This window comes from Sus scrofa, chromosome 9, assembly GCF_000003025.6.
Source record: "Sus scrofa isolate TJ Tabasco breed Duroc chromosome 9, Sscrofa11.1, whole genome shotgun sequence".
NCBI classification, from domain to species: domain Eukaryota; kingdom Metazoa; phylum Chordata; class Mammalia; order Artiodactyla; family Suidae; genus Sus; species Sus scrofa.
In genome coordinates this window covers 26602569-26619827 of record NC_010451.4, presented here as the reverse complement: position 1 = coordinate 26619827, position 17259 = coordinate 26602569, and the positions used below count along the sequence as shown (strand labels likewise).

At 40.1% G+C, this 17259-nt stretch overlaps 1 protein-coding gene across 1 annotated transcript in view; it reads left to right on the top strand.

The window, feature by feature from the left end:
- Positions 1–17259, top strand: part of MRE11 (MRE11 homolog, double strand break repair nuclease) — a 62245-nt gene that overhangs the window by 14769 nt on the left and 30217 nt on the right. The window contains 7 exon segments of the mRNA XM_003129788.5: positions 1020–1134; positions 3506–3691; positions 4158–4329; positions 5696–5776; positions 11141–11267; positions 12850–12950; positions 14139–14312. Coding sequence (XP_003129836.2) covers positions 1020–1134; positions 3506–3691; positions 4158–4329; positions 5696–5776; positions 11141–11267; positions 12850–12950; positions 14139–14312 — 956 coding nt within the window.

Here is a 17259-nt window from a genome sequence, read left to right as displayed (position 1 = left end):
TATGGACTTTAGGGCAGAAGAGGTGGAGGGCAAGTCGCTGCTCTCCCTGCTCCCAGCTGCCACTTCCTTTCCTGCCTGCAATAGCCAGTCCCCTTGGAGCCACTTGCCAACTGGCTGAAGGGCCCTCTCCATTCCCTCAAATTTTTTACCTGCCTACCTTCCAGTTTTGTTGGTGTTCTCAGTGCTTCTCTGACACCTAAGCAGATCAGCCTTCCAGTGCCTTGGATTTTGTGTGCCTTGACTTTTTTGTCCCCAGTTATATGTTCTGCATTCCAACATCTGTTTCACTGGCCACCCTCTAGGAATTCTCTTTAGAAGCTAGACCTCTTCTAGCTCTTAGACTTTTGCATTGTTGGCTTTTCTTTCCAGCCTTCCAGTTACTTCCTAAAGTGGCAACCTTATCCTCGCACGGATAAGCCCCATCTTATCCTCCTGGCTTTTTTCCCTTTTATTATAGTATTTAAATTGTAATTTGCAAGTGTATTTACTTGTTTGATTGACTTCTTCCACTAGACTAAGGTGATCCTTTGGAGTACAGGAAGAGTTATTTAAAAGTCATTAAATTATTAAAAAGCACAGCATTTTTATTTGCAAGCATATGTAAGATTATTTTTAAATACATTTTAATTTGATCCTTTTTAATATCTCATCCTGTGTATAATATATATGTTAGGTTGAAAGTGTATATATGTTTATAATAAAGGGAGAGTGAAAAACAGTGTTATTAAAAATTTTACTAAGAATTAAAGCTCAGAAAACTCAAATTTTTATTTCTCATTTTCCACATTTTAAAGGTATGTATGCCTGACATAGAAACCATTTGAAATGCAACTGACTTCCCAGCAGTCCTCAGCGTGAACCTGGAACATGTTCATTTGTAAATAATGAGTCCGCTTTCAAATGTCTCTCTAATAGGAAAACAAAATATTCAGAGAAGCATGTAATTTAGAAGCAAAGCATATTCATTTTTAAAAACCAAGTGAGAAACCACTTTTACAATAACGTAATATCCATTTCAGGATCCATTCCAGATGAAAGGCTCTATCGAATGTTCATCAATAAAAAAGTAACAATGTTGAGACCAAAAGAAGATGAGAACTCTTGGTTTAACTTATTTGTGCTTCATCAGAACAGGTAAAAGTATTCCCTGAAAATTTTCTGAGTCAGATATTGAGGTTCCCGCAGATCTCTTATTTACAAGCTTAACCTGTTTCAGTGAAATGCTCCTTATTCTTTGAAGGTTGCCAGTGCAGGATGAGGCAAGACCTTAGGTATACATTGTGTGAGTGCATTTTGAAAGTGTTTTCCATATGTATTCATACATACAAAGAATTGTTCTAGCATATGGATAAGGTACATGAATAGCCCTAAAATGAATACTCCTGAATTCAGAAGGAAGTGGGACATAACCCGAGCGTTATCTTGTGCCCTCTCCTGTCCCCATCTCTATCCACATACTCTAGAGGGAAGCACTGTCTTCCACAATTTCTTTTAAAAAAACCTTTTATGATGAATATTCTTAATCATTATTCCTGGTGTGTGTGTATGTGTTTCTAGAATATTAAATGTAGCTAGATCAGCTTTCTTTTTTTCGGCCATACCTGCGGCTTATGGAAGTTCCCAGGCCAGGGATCAAACCAGAGCCATGTAGTGACCTGAGCCACAGCAGTGACAAATGCTAGGCCACCAGAGAACTCCTAGATCAGCTTTCTTTTGTTAGTAGCTTTAAGAATTCTGGAGTACATTTTACTTTATTTCTCATTTGTTTCTATATGTGGACCAGTTTCTGTCTCTTGTGCAGAAGAAAGTAAACCCTGAGCACGAGATTCTGTCACGCAAAATATTTCTTTTCTTTTTTTTAATGTCTTTTTAGGGCTGCACCTGTGGCATAATGAAAGTTCCCAGGCTAGGGGTTGAATCGGAGCCACAACTGCTGGTCTACACCACAGGCACAGCAATGCCAGATCTGAGCCACATCTGCAACCTATACCACAGCTCACAGCAACATAAGATCCTTAACCCAGTGAGCGAAGCCGGGGATCGAACCTGCATCCTCATGAATGCTGGTCAGATTCGTTTCCACTGAGCCACAGTGGGAACTCCCATGCAAAATATTTCTACACGGATATTTTGATCAGCTTCTAGGTCACAAATCAGAGTCAACTTACCAGCACCATCTTCCCGGTGAGAGAAGTCATGAGAGAGTCAGTGCTCCATGAAGGCACAGTTATATCGTGTTGTATTTGAGTTATTCTGCATTTCTTCAGTAATTGTGATAGCATCATTTGTTTTTTACATAAAAATGATTTCTACAAAAACATTCCTGGATATTTGAGCTGCTGTTACTCTGATTTAATTTCCTGCTTTTCCCTGCATTCATTCTGTTCAGCCACCCTGATCTCCTTGCTGTTCTGGAACTCATGGAACACGTTCCCACGTCAGCACCTTTGCCATGTGCTCATTCTCTGCCTAGGACTCTCTTCCCTTGTATTCCTGATCTGTCATCTCAGTTCTCTGCTCATTTGTCACCTGTCAGAGAGGACTTTCTTGACCGTCCTGTGTGTAGTGGCCTCCTTCTTCCCTGTCATTTTCCCCTTTATTAATTTTTATACCACTTATCACTGATGTGTGTGTGTGTTTGCATGTACATTTGTATATTGTATTATTGTTTTTTTTCCCCATTAGAGCAAGGATTTTTGTTCACTGCTGTGTCTTCAGTATCTAGAAGAGGCTGGGATACCTGATACATAGTAGACACTCAGTAAATATTTGTTGAACGAATGAATATCAGTTTGCCTTAGTGAATGCTGGTTCAAGTATTTAAAGTATTTGAACATGTTTGCTTAAATTCCCAGTGATATAAGTCCAAGTTAAGGAAAACTTTTCCTTTTTGTCTTCCTCACGTATTGTTTAATAATCACAACGACTCTGGGTATAAAATAAGTTTGCAAATCTCATATTCACACGATGTTTTATTTAATGTTGAAAACTCATCTCTTACGTGCAACTGACATTCTTATTCTCACTGTTTCTGTAATCAGTGAAAGAAACATATTAAAATGACTGGACATATTTAGAGATTTGTTTTTATTCTATAAAACTTAGACTAAACTCACTTGCCTTTTCTGTACTCTCCTTGTTTGCTATGCGCTCAGACCAGTTTTGAGGTTTTTCCAGTTGATAGAGCTCCTGCTTTCCTGACTTTGCCACAGTGGGAGTGATTCCTTTTCACAGCCTTTTGTGACCAGCTTCTGTATGTCGAATTGACCACTTTCTCTTTTGAGGCGTCTATGTGTCTATAGCCTGTAAGTTTGTAAACCCTTTGAGGGGAGGAATTAGTTCTTAGCTTTGTAGCCCCAATCCTTTGAACATTTTCTGACATGTAGAAAGGCTGTACTAAAGCTTGAATGAGTGGAGAAAGAAAGAGCTGTATAGACTTATCCATGTGCACTTTTTTGCTATCTCTGGACATTTATAATATTTATTTTTAAAAATCTTGGTACAGGAGCAGACACGGAAGGACTAACTTCATTCCAGAACAGTTTTTAGATGACTTCCTTGACCTTGTTATCTGGGGCCATGAACATGAGTGTAAAATAGCCCCAACCAAAAATGAACAACAACTCTTTTACGTATCACAACCTGGAAGTTCAGTGGTTACTTCTCTTTCCCCAGGAGAAGCGGTAAAGAAGTGAGTAATTATTATGTTTTCAAATCCATTTTCAGAAATATGTGCTTTAACCATCTAATCCTCTCGTAGACTTTAGGTACTGATGCTGATGTTATTTATGTAATAGGTTGACTTACAAAGATTGATCGTTCAATATAGTCTTAGTATTTTCCCAGATTTCAAGCTAATTTCCACAGGAGAATATCCCAGTGTTATTAATGATTTTGCTGCTCATTAGGCCAATTCAAGGATAAAATCTTTATGAATTAAATTTTAAGTTAGAGTGCTATAGGAAAAATGATGGATGGGTGGGGAAGAAGAATGTTTAGGTTTTTTTTGTGATAGAACATTAAATTACTAAAAATGGTTTTTAAGGGTATGATTTTTATAAGTATGTTGTAGAAATTTAGAAGTGTGATTGTTTTGATATACACATTTTCCTGAGGAGGTTTATAGTGTGACTAGGCTTTCACTTCCCCCATTTCAGACATGTGGGCTTGCTGCGTATTAAAGGAAGGAAGATGAATATGCAGAAAATTCCTCTTCACACGGTGCGGCAGTTTTTTATGGAGGATGTTGTCCTGGCTGATCATCCAGACATTTTTAACCCAGATAATCCTAAAGTAACCCAAGTCATACAAAGCTTCTGCTTGGAGAAGGTAATTCTTGCAGATAAAGGTCAATGGGATTACTTGAGAGGTTATTTTCCCTGAATTAAATACTTGGGTAGAATTAGAGGGAAGTCACTGTATTTGTTACATTGTCTGGAAGCCCATAAGGAACCACTGTGGTTCAGTAAATGAGTTTCGTTTTGTATCAAAGATCTTTTTTTTTTTTTAAAGTCTTTGAGATGGAGGCATGTTATCTACAGAAGATCCTCTGTTTAATTAAGCCACTCTCTTAGATCCTGTCCTCCTTCTCAAAAACCTTTATATAATCTTTTCTCCCGTTTTATGCTGATGTGATAATTTGTTCCTTGTATTAATGAAAGCCGGCTTTGATTGGGGAATGGCAGGATATTTAGAGAGGCTAACACATTCTCTCTCTTAATAATCTCCATCAGGCAGCCCTTTCGCCCTGAAAGCTACCCCCAGATAAAAATCTTAAAATGTGTCTGCTATGCACCTTGTCACTTCCAAGGTACTGCAGAGTCCCATCGCTCTCTCCATGCAGCTTGCCATCCCTGAACCTCTGCAGAAGTGCTAGGGCTCCTGTGAGGTTGGGTGAATGTGATTAATGCTGTGTGACTTGACAGCCCAATAACCTTCATTGCTGACACGCATTTCAAATCCTGTAGTCTCTTCTGCTTTGCATTTTATTCTTACAAAAATAATGGTAATGATAATAATAATCATTGCTATTCATTGACTTCTTATATATTCTGGGTGCTGTTGGCAGCATTTTGCATTTAATCCACTCAGCAGTGCTAGAGGTAGGTAGAGGTTACCATCCACATTTTAGAGAGAGAGGAGCTGAACCTTAGATAATGTAACTCACCCGGGGTCACAGCTTCACCAGCAACATGTCACTCATGTAACTGAAAACCTCAAGAGTTTGCCGGTTTCAAGATCCAGAAGCTCATTGCTGTTTCTCTCTCTCTGTTTCTGGGTCTAGTCCTGCGCCACCCTCTCTGGTGGTTTTTTCTTAAGCTTCACTCTAAGGAAGGCATTTTCATGTGGTGGCCCACAGACTTAAATTGTCCTTATAGATGGAAGAATCATTCTCCCCAGTAGTTCCGAAGAGACCCCTAGCATTGAGTTTCCCTGGACTGAGGTCATGGACTTGTCCTTAACCCTAGTCTCTGGAGCCAGAGAGATGAAAAATGAATGGATTGTCCAGGCCTAGGCAGGAAGCCCAGGATCTCTCAACTTTGGCACAATGGACATTTTAGACTGGGTTATGCTTTGCTGTGGGAGCCTGTTCTGTGCACGGTAGGGGCTTTACAAACCTCTGACCCCTGCTTCTGATGCTGGCCAGTAGAACCCCTTCCCCCTAGTTATCATGATATTTTTCCTTTATTTTGAGATTGAAGAAATCCTTGAAAATGCAGAACGGGAACGTCTAGGAAATTCTCGACAGCCAGAGAAGCCTCTCATACGACTGCGAGTAAGTCCTGTTTAGATCAGTTCAGCTTTATTGATTTTCAGAGGATAGTACTGTACAGTGTACGTGGTTTTTTTTTTTTTGAAAAGTAGGAAAGAGAAAAGTTCCCTTGTTCAGCAGGTTAAGGACCCAGCGTTGTCACTAAGTGGCTCACCTTCAGTCCCTGGCCCAGGAACTTCCACAGGTGGGGCCACACACAAAAAAAAGAACAGTCATAATCATCACTGGTGAAAAAAATGATAAAGCTGTTGGGATTTGATTTAATCATAGTTTCATTCTGATAAGTTAGATTTTTTTTTTTTTTGTCTTTTTCTAGATAGTCTGTTGTGTTTGATAGGCTGGCCGAGCTGTCTGACTTCACTGTTTACTACTCCCTCCCCTGCAGGCCTCCTTGCAGTCCCTCCACTGGATCAGACACACTCTCACCTCCTCCAGCTCTGCTTTGATGTCACCTCAGTGAGCCCCAGCCTAATTAAGATCACAGTGCCCCAGGCCCTCTCTCCAACACTCCTGATTTCACTTACTCTTCTCTCTCTCTCTTTCTCTTTGTCTTTTTAGGGCACACCATGGCATATGGAAATTCCCAGGCTAGGGGTTGAATCAGAGCCACAGCTGCTGGCCTACGCCACAGCCACAGCAACTCGGGATCCAAGCTGCGTCTGCGACCTACACCACATTTCGTGGCAATGCGGGATCCTTAACCCACTGAGCAGGGCCAGGGATCGAACTTGAGTCCTTATGGATACTAGTCGGGTTCCTTACCACTGAGCCACGACAGGAACTCCCCCTTCTCTTTTTCTTTTCTTTTTTCTTTTTTTCCTCACAACCCATCCTCCTAAACAGCTATATACAATTTATTTATTTTGATTATTGTTTGTCCTTAGCTACAAAACTTTCAGCTCTACAGAAGCATGGGGCTTTGTGAATCCTGCTAACTAATATAGCCAAAGATCTCAGAATAGTTCCTGACATAGCAAATGCTTAAAACCTATTAGAATTAAAAAATTCCAAGAAATTTTTAGGTGTTTACTGTGCCTCTAAACCTGCTTAACTTTTCCACCATGATATATACAAACAGATAACAGCAGCTTTTTTTTTTTTTTTTTGGTCCCTGTGCCTTGCTCTTAGCTCCTACCCTTTCTAATTTTCTTCCGAACTCTTTAGAATGCATAGCCTATGTACTGCTCATCGAACATTCTCTTCCTCAATTCACCATAATCGTGGCTCTCTGACCCACCATCTCAGGTGGAAAAATGACCTTCAATTGTCAAATCCAATAGATTTGTTTCATCGTGTTGCATCACTCTTAGGCATTCTCTTCTACAAGTTACATTTGTCCCCTCCCATCTCATTGTCTTCTTTTTAGTCAGGGCATATGGCTTTAATAACCACCCGTAGAATGACAACTTCCAAATTTTTACCTCCAGCTTAAATCTCCTTGCTGAGGTCCAAGAGTCCTTCTAAAGCCTGGAGCACAAGGGGTGCGGGCCTCCAACCAGCAGCATTGGTATCACCTGGGAGATTCTTAAAAATGCAGAATCTTAGACCCCACATCAAACCCACTGAATTGCATTTCAACAAGATTCTCAAGAGAGTTATATGCTCGTTACAGTCAGAGAGGCCCTGGGATATGGAGTGTGAGACAGTGAGTACAGTCTAAGGCCGCACTGCCTGGGATTCAGTCTGGCTTTGCCATTAGCTATATGACCTTGAGCCACTGGATCTCTTGTCCCTTGGTTTGTCCTTCATAGATTTACAAGAGCTAAATGAATTAGGTAACCTGCCCCCACCCCCCACCCCCAGTCCCCTTGTTGTTGCTGTAGCTGCACCCTGATTATCTCTTACCTGGCCTATAGCTGCAGCTGCCTCCCTGACTCGCCTTCAGTTTCCTTCTTCCCCCACTTTTAGCCTCGCCACGTTAATGCCACAATCATCTTTGTAAGAGCCAATCTTGCATGCCTTTACTGCTGAAAATGACATAACAATCTCACCTTGCACAGACAGGAATAAGTCTAAACTCTTGGTGGCGTTCAGTGGCTTTACATGACATGGTTCAAACCCATGTCTTTGCTTCTACCCCATTTTCTGCTAACCCCTCCTAAACACCAGTTATATTAGACTAAACGTTGCTGTTCCCTGGGCCCAGTGGAGTTTATTTCACTCTTTTGTTCACGCTGATCCTGCTCCATGGAATGTACTTCTCTCCTTGAACACCTACTTAAAGCATCTGCTCTTCAAAGGAAGCCGTTCTTGTTTTAAAAAAATTTTTTTTTAATTAAAGTGTAGTTGATTTACAGTGTTGTGTCAATTTCTGCTGTACAGCAAAGCAAAGCAGTCATACATACATTCATATATATACACACACACACACACACACACACACACATATATATGCACATCCTTTTTCTCACACTATCTTCCATCATGTTCTATCCCAGGAGATTGGACATAGTTCCCTGCACTGTACAGTAGGACCTCATTACTTATCCATTCTAAGCATAATAGTTTATATCTACTAACCCCAAACTCTCAGGCCCTCCCACTCCCTCCCCCTTCCCCTTGGCAACCACAGATCTGTTCTCTCTGTCTGTGAGTTTGTTTCTGTTCTGTAGGTAAGTTCATTTGTGCACATTTTAGATTCCAGGTATAAGTGATATCAAATGGTGTTTGTCCTCCTCTTTCTGACTTACTTCACTTAGTATGAGAATCTCTAGATGCATCCATGTTGCTGCAAATGGCATTGTTTTGTTCTTTTTTAATGGCTGAGTAGTATTCCATTGTATGTATATATGTACCACATCTTCTTAATCTATTCATTTGTCCGTGGACATTGAGGTTGTTTCCATGTCTTGGGTATTGTGAGCTATGCTGCAATGAACGTAAGGGTGCATGCATCTTTTCGAGTGATAGTTTTGTCCAGATATATGCCCAGGTGTGGGATTGCTAGATCACATGATAGTTCTGTAATTAGTTTTCTGAGGAACCTCCATACTGTTTTCTGTCGTGGTTGTACCATTTTACATTCCCACCAGCAGGGTACAAGGGTTCCCTTTTCTCCACACCCTCTCCAGCATTTGTTATATGTAGATTTATTAATGATGGCCATTCTGACTGGTGTGAAATGGTACCTCACTGTAGCTTCGATTTGCATTTCTCTAATGATAAGTGATGTTGAACATTTTTTCATGTGCCTGCTGACCATCTGTATGTCTCCTTTGGAGAATTGTCTATTTGGGTAAAAGAAGCCTTTCTTGCCCTCCCCTCAGAGTCGATGCTTCTTCCTTCGTGTCTTCAGTCTATTTTGTACACAGCTCTTTCAGCCCCAGTCACATTTTGTTTGCAGTTACTCATTTACATGGTTTATCATCCCAGTCAGCTTGTGAGTTTCTTTACATCCAAGATGCTGTTTCATCTGTGGTTGCTCCCCTGGCCTGGAGCAGAGCACCCACACATTGTTTGCTTAGTGAATGAGTTTTGTGACTCTTAGGAAGAGAAAGTTATAAGTAAAGCTTGGCTGGAATGCAGTTGTTAAAAATATCTGAAGAGTTTGGAGGAGACCCAATAGCCCGAGCATTTGACATTTTCTGTTTCAGAACACAGCAGCTGTAGAATGTTCTGGGTAATACAAACATGGTTGTTATGGGGCAACCACATAGTTCCCTTTATCAGGGCAGAAGATTCCCTGTTTCTCATCTGTGTCTACCTGATACCATTGGAACCAAATAGACTTCGATAGAAAGTTGACATTCTTTTTCCTAAACACAATAAGTTATTCATTCATTGGTGAAACAAAAGAACAAATATTTTCACGTAAATAATATTCAAAAAGTACATTGTATTGACTAGAGGACCCTCATTGATTCATTAATTCAGTGAATGAATATCTGTTGAGTATCTTTTTTTTTCTGCGAGCAGAGGATACACTGATGGTAAAATAGATGAGGCTTATAGGGGAGATGTAATAAACAGGTAGCAGATGTGCGAACAGAAATCTCACTAGTGCTCAGTGTGCTGAAGCATGTGAGTGGGGTGGAGGTTAGCAGCTGTCTGAATAGGGTGGTGATGTGGTGCAGTGCTCATTCCCAGAGGCTGCTTTGAGAACAGCTTGTTTAGGGAAATGGTCACATCTCTTGAAAGCAATATCGCGTTCTTCTTTGTGAAGGGCTTGGGACCACTCCGTACTCCTTCAGACAGAGGCTGCCTTGAGAGCACTGTTAGCTTGAAATAGGAACAGTTGGGGAGTTCCTGTTGTGGTTCAGCAGGTTATGAACCTGACTAGGATCCATGAGGACGCGGGTTCGATCCCTGGCCTCACTCAGTGGGTTAAGGCTCCAATGTTGCCGTGAGCTGTGGTATAGGTTGCCGGCATGGCTTGGATCTGGTGTTGCTATGGCTGTGTGCAGCTACAGCTCCGATCGGACCCCTAGCCCGGGAACTTTTATATGCCACAGGTGTGACCCTTAAAAAAAAAAAGCAAAAAAAGCAAAAAAAAAAAAAAAAAAAAAGAAATGGTTGGCCCAGAAGCCGTTGGCCCACTGTATCTATAGGCCTGCACCTGCAGATGTGGAGGGCTGGCTCTGTTATGCGTTTTACGTAAGGAACTTGGACATCCGCAGAAGTTGGTCTCAGGGATTTTGGCACCAATTCCATGCATATACCAAGGGGTGGCAGTACTGTGTTTTGAAGGTAATCATTTCTCAAAGCTCACAGACTTGCTTCTTTTCCTACATGGATTTTCCTAGCATTTGATTTGGTCTAGTGTGAAAGCATAGTAGACAGTTAACAAACGCCTTTAGGGCCAGCATTTTATTTCGGTGGAGAATTTCTTTCTGTTTTAGCTAGTTAGTTAGTTAGTTAGTTAGCTATTTTTTCTTTTTTGGCTGCCGCCAGCCTGTGGAGCTCCTGGGCCAGGGAACAGATCTTAGATGAAGCTGAACCTAAGCCACAGCTGTGGCAACCCTGGATCCTTAACCCACTGTGCCAGGCTGGGGATTGAACCTATGTCCCAGCATTCCCAAGATGCCACCAATGCCATTGTGCTACAGTGGGAACTTCTCCTTCTGTTTTAAAAATTTAAAAGTTGTTTTAGAAATTTCACCTTTTCAGATAATGTTCCTGGTACCTAGACTGTTAGCGTATCATGGGAGGATGGGCTCATTCTGACGCTGGAGGAATTTTTAACCGCATCTTGATTGCATCAAATAAATTTTTGCATAAGCATAAATCTTTGAAACTTTATCTTCTCAGTAGAATAAATGATATATTATCATGATCTTTAAACTTAATTGTGGAACATTTAACATATTAACTTAAATATTACACATACATATAAATACTGAAATTGGTCATCTGTATTCTTATTTCCAGGTGGACTATAGTGGAGGTTTTGAACCTTTCAGTGTTCTTCGCTTTAGCCAAAAATTTGTGGATCGAGTAGCTAATCCAAAAGATATTATCCACTTCTTCAGGCATAAAGAACAAAAGGAAAACATGGGTAAGCTAGTTACTTTTACAAATTAAAAATTGCCTTTAGGAGTTCCCTGGTCACACAGCAAATTAAGTATTTGGTGTTGTCACTGCTGTGGCATGAGTTCAGCCCTGGCCCAGGAACTTCCACATGCCATGCATACAGCCAAAAAAATAAATAAATAAATAAAAATACTTTTGTAGGCTTTACATAAATCAATCTCTAATAAAAGTATAAAATAATTGAAAATGTTTTAGTATGATTCTTTCTAATATCTTAGACAAATAAACTGATAGTTGGAATAATTAGATCTCTTAGGTAGCAGGTATCTACACCTGAGTCTGGCAATAAAGAAATGGGGAGCTTTCTCTGCAGACATAGATTTTTTAAACATGCTGCCAAGTAACTACACACACACTCTAGAGATTGTTTAAAAGTCCTGAGTCAAATGGTCACTGTGTTTGCTATCTGCACATTATTTTCACATTATTTTGAGAAGAAATCATTTATTTCTTCTGTGTGTCATATTTTCTGTTCTTACCTCTGTTGTAGCACTAAACACCTTGTATTGTCATCATTTGTTCTTTTTTTTTTTTTTTTTTTTGTCTTTTTACGGCTGCACCCGTGGCATATGGAGGTTCCCAGGCTAGGGGTCAAATCTGAGCTGCAGCTGTCAGCCTACACCACAGCTTATGGCAACGCCAGATCCTTAACCCACTGAGCTAGGCCAGAGATTGAACCTGCATCCTTAGGGATGCTAGTCAGATTTGTTTCAGCTGAGCCACGACTGGAACTCCCAGTCATCATTTGTTCTTATGGGCAGCATCCTATCATTTTTGTCCTTGTATTTTCCATACCAGATTGCACACCTGCTAGATAGCATTCATTTCCCTGACAAAGGTTATGAGCAGAGCACATACTGGCCCCTATGCTTTTGAATGTCTTACCTAGTAACTCTTTTTATTCTTTATCTGCTGTTTGAGACAACACTTCTGCTTAGGAATGCAGCAAAGTTGCTTTAAGTATACTTCCCATTTGTCACAGAATAAAAAGTATGCCTAAAAGCCAAGTTAATTAAATTAGTACTTTTTACTGTTTCATCAAGGACATTCTCAAGTGAAACTGGCTTTGTTTTGAGCTGTGAGTATAAGGTGATGACTGTTTGTAGAGCTCAGAGCCACTGCCTTGATCCATCTCAAGGCAGGGGTAGTTGAGTCGCGTTTGCTTTTGGATCATCAGTGCAAATGTCAATACAGTGGAAAAGGCACCTCACCTCGTAGTATTGTTGTGAAAGTACTTTTGACCTTGAGCTCCCCGAACTGGTAAGAGGGGCTCTCAGAGGTCTGGGGACCACCCAGAAAGACCAGCTCTGAGAGGCATACTCCTTGGAGATTAGGATAAGAAATACAGACTTTGGGGAAACGCCTCTCAATATTAGCAAAAATGCCATTTTTTTGCCTCAAAATTTACTACCTTGAGCACGCTGACAGTTGATAAAGTTTGGCCCGAGTTCCTTCATTTACAGCAACTTGCAAGGGGTTTGGACCCTTTAACGTTAAAGTAGAAGCTGCTATTTTTTTTTTTTTTTCATGGACTTCCTTTTTTCTAGGAGAAGAGATCAACCTGGGGAAGTTCATCCCAAAACCTTCAGAAGGAACAACTCTCAGGGTAGAAGACCTTGTCAAGCAATATTTTCAAACTGCAGAGAAGGTAATTTCTTCATTACAGTTCACAATTTGAATAATGGCTGCCCTATAATAACAGATTTTCATTTTGGATTTGATAGTTTAAACAAAAGGAATCCTCAAAATGTTTCCATGAGGTAGGGTGATAATTACATTCCTTTATATTATTACACATCATGCAAAGTAAGTGTTTAATCAACGTTAGTTATTAATATTGTTATTATCTTATCTGTCCTTGTTGATGCTGTTATCCTCTTTAATCTCTAAGTCTGAATTCAGGATTTAATTTTCTTGCATCTGGATGTAATTTCAGAATTACTTTGTTAATATAGCTCCTTGGATGGTGAAGCTTTGCTTACTGTCATGCGTATGTGCCGCTTGGAGACCCTCTGTTTGTATTAGCTTCCTATACTGCTGAAACAAGTTTCCATAAGCTTATTTAGTGCTTTAAAACAATGCAGATTTATTGCTTTAGAGTTTATAGGTCAGAAATCTGACACTAGTCTCCCTGGACTGAAATTGAGCTATTGGCAGGGCTCTAGGGGAGAATCCATTTCCTTATCTTTTCCTGCTTCTGGAGATGCTCAGGTTTCTTGGCTCAAGGTCCCCTTCTTTCTTCAAAGCAAGCAGCGTTGTATCTGTCTGGCTGTCTTTCCCCAGGTGTTTCTCTCTGACTCCCTTCTTCTCTCTCCCCTCTTCTATTTTCTAGGATGCTTGTGATTACACGGGACCTACCTGGATTATAGTCCCTGACAATCTCCCAATTTTCTAGCCAGCTGATGAGCAAGGTTAATTCCATCTATCGCCTTAATTCTCCTTGGCCGTGTAACACAGTCAGGTCCCAGAGATGAGGATGGGGACATCTTTAGGGGGCCCTAATTCTGCCTCCCACCGTTATTCTGAGTTAGTCTTTTAGTCCTTCACTGCCATTTCCAAACACACGCCCAGCCACTGAGGCCTCTGCATTTTCAGTCTTGTAACTCTACTCCTATTTCTAGTTTTTACTTTGCTTTCCTAGCCCTGAATATTTGTCAGCAGGCTTACTTAACTGTCCACTGTTTTGTTTTGCTTCGCTTTGTTTTCCCTCCAATAACCAGGTGAAGTTTTTGTCTTTTTCCCTGGCAACATTATCTGTAACTTTCCTTGCTCGTACAGAATTCCTTGGTAAAGAATACTGTTTCTTGCATGCAGTTGATGTATGTGTCTCTTACAGAATGTGCAGCTCTCGCTTCTAACAGAAAGGGGAATGGGTAAAGCAGTACAAGAATTTGTAGACAAGGAAGAAAAAGATGCCATACAGGAATTAGTGAAATATCAGTTGGAAAAAACACAGCGATTTCTTAAGGAACGTCATATTGATGCCCTGGAAGATAAAATCGATGAAGAGGTGAGTGACTAACTTGGGGTGGAAAATCTAATAGTTACACAGTCTCTCTTTAAGAGTAGCTCTGAGGCTTGTTTGTTTTTTTTTCATAAATCGCTAATTAACTACTCTGATTTGTTTAGTTTCTCCATTTATAAAATTGAGATTGTAAAATGAGTATTCAATTATAAAATGTCTAATCTTCTATAATAGAGGATTAAATATGGTTGATACCCAATAAACGTTAGTTGGGTTTTTTTTTTGTTTTTTTGTTTTTTTTTTTGCTTTTTAGGGCTGCACCCGTGGCATATGCACCCAGGCTAGCGGTCTAATCAGAACTACAGCTGCCAGCCTACACCAGAGCCATAGGAATGCCAGATCTGAGCCGCATCTGCGACCTACACCTCGACAACACTGGATCCTTAACCCACCGATCGAGGCCAGGGATCGAACCTGCAACCTCATGGTTCCTAGTCAGATTTGTTTCCGCTGTGCCACAACAGGAAGTCCAGTAAACATTAGTTTTGATGGACTGGGAGTTTGGAATTAGTAGATGCAAACTATTGCATTTGGAGTGGATAAGCAATGAGATCCTTCTGTATAGCACAGGGAACTATATGTAGTCACTTTAGTCACTTGTGGAGAAACATGATAGAGGATAGGAGTTCCCTTCGTGGTGCAGGGGAAAGGAATCCGACTAGGAACCATGAGGTTGCTGGTTCGATCCCTGGCCTCACTCAGTGGGTTAAAGATCCAGCATTGCCGTGAGCTGTGGTGTAGGTTGCAGACGGGCAGTGGCTACAGCTCCGATTAGACCCCTAGCCTAGGAACCCCCAGCTACAGCTCCTATTAGACCCCTAGCCTGGGAACCTCCACATGCCACAGGTGAGGTCCTGACAAAAGACAAAAGCAAAAAAACACAATAGAGGGTAATGTGAGAAAAAGAATGTGTGTATGTATGTGTGTGTGTGTGTGTGTGTGTATCAGTTTGCTGTACCACAGAAATTAACAGAACATTGTAAATCAACTATAATAAAAAAATAAATATCTTAAAAAAATGATAGTTTTGTTCCCCATAGATAGTGTCTTCTCTTGAAGATCATCATGAATATGCTTAAAATGAACCTTGTAGGGGGAAATTTCTGCTTATTTCAATTTTTTAGTTTTGTTTGAGATTTTGAATTTCAACTAGAAAATGCAATTTCTTTAAGCGTAAGAAAAGAAAAGCTCTTTAGATTTGACTACACCAAATTTTTAAATATTTGCATGTCAAATTGTCAGAAAACAAAATTATAAGGTATTGCTGTGAAGAAAATATTCATATATGGGCAGAATAAAAGGTTAATAGTCTTAATATAAAGGGTTCTTATGAATCCTAAGAATTCTAAACATTTCAATAGAATAATGAACTGAGGACCTTAATAGGTGGTTCACAAAAGAAATATAAATAGCTAATAAGCCTAGGAAAGTGGTATTTAACTTAGGATAATGAGAGAAACTAGAATTAAATGTATTTTTTATTTGTCAATGTGGTAACAATTTGAGAAAGATATTTAGCACCCTGCTAGCAGGGATATTGAATTTGAAGAGCAGCTCTGAAAGCGTTTTGGCACTGTACCTCAAGAGGCTGAATTTTCTCTTTAAGTCAGCCCTGGGGAATTTTCCTAAGACAGTAATGAAACATTTGTATGTGGAGTAATTTGTCTCAGTGTTAGCTGCAGTGGGGAAAAGTTGGAAGTGTTTTGGAAGATAAATATTGGCCCATGCACACTCTAGAATACTATGCAGCTCTTAAAATGTACTCTTTTGAGGACCATGGAAAAGTAGTTTCAGTGTTGAGTGGGAAGAGAATTCCAAAGATGTAAAACTATACGCAATGTGACCTCTATTAGTTTTATTTTATGTGTGTGTGTGTCTGTGCAAAGAATGAGAAAATATTCCCTACATTATCAGTGCTTATGTTCAGGTAGTGAGATTATAGGGATCATTTCCTAATTTTCTAAATTCCCCCTGAGCTGGAGAATAAAGCAATATTTTTTATTCTTTTTACGGCCACACTTGTGGCATATGGCATATGGAAGTTCCCAGGCTAGGGGTCAATTGTAACTGCAGCTGAAGCCCATGCGGCAGCCACAGCAGCACCAGATTTCAGCCGCATCTGCAGCCTATGCCGCACCTTGTGGCAACATTGGATCCTTAACTCACTGAGTGAGGCCAGGGATCAAACCCGCATCCTCATAGAGACTCTGTCAGGTTAACCTGCTGAGCCACAATGGGAACTCTGTAAACAACATTATTTTTAAAACTCATTCCCCTTGGCTTTTATTTTTTGTGATTTTAGTTATTTAACATGGTCCTTTCAAAGTCTTATGGTGTCAACTAATGTACAACCAGTAATATTCAATACTAAGTACTTTCACAGGGAAGGCAGGCAAATCCATACTCTAAAACCACTCACTTGTGCTCACTTCGGCGGCACATGTACTAAAATTGAAACTATACAGAGAAGATTAGCATGGCCCCTGCACAAGGATGACACACAAATTCGTGAAGCGTTCCATATTTTTAAGTCATTGTTACAAAAAAATAAAACCAGTCACTCTGTGACTCTGAATATTTTAGGTTCATAAATTTTTAGTGGGTGGATCTCTCAGATAAGTGCCATAAATAAAACATGACCATCTCCCCTGAATGTCAAAATGCGAAACTGTAAAGCTCCTGGGAGATAACATAGGAGAAAACCTAGATGACCTTGTGTATGGTGATGGCTTTTGAGGTATGACATCAAAAGCACAGTTCATGGAAAACAGGACAACTCTAACGCGGAAAGATGCATGTACCCCAGTGTTCATAACACTGTTCACAGTAGCCAAGACATGGAAACAATCTAAATGTCCATCAACAGATGAATGGATAAAGGTGTGGTGTATATATATATATATATATGTATATGTATATATATATGTATATC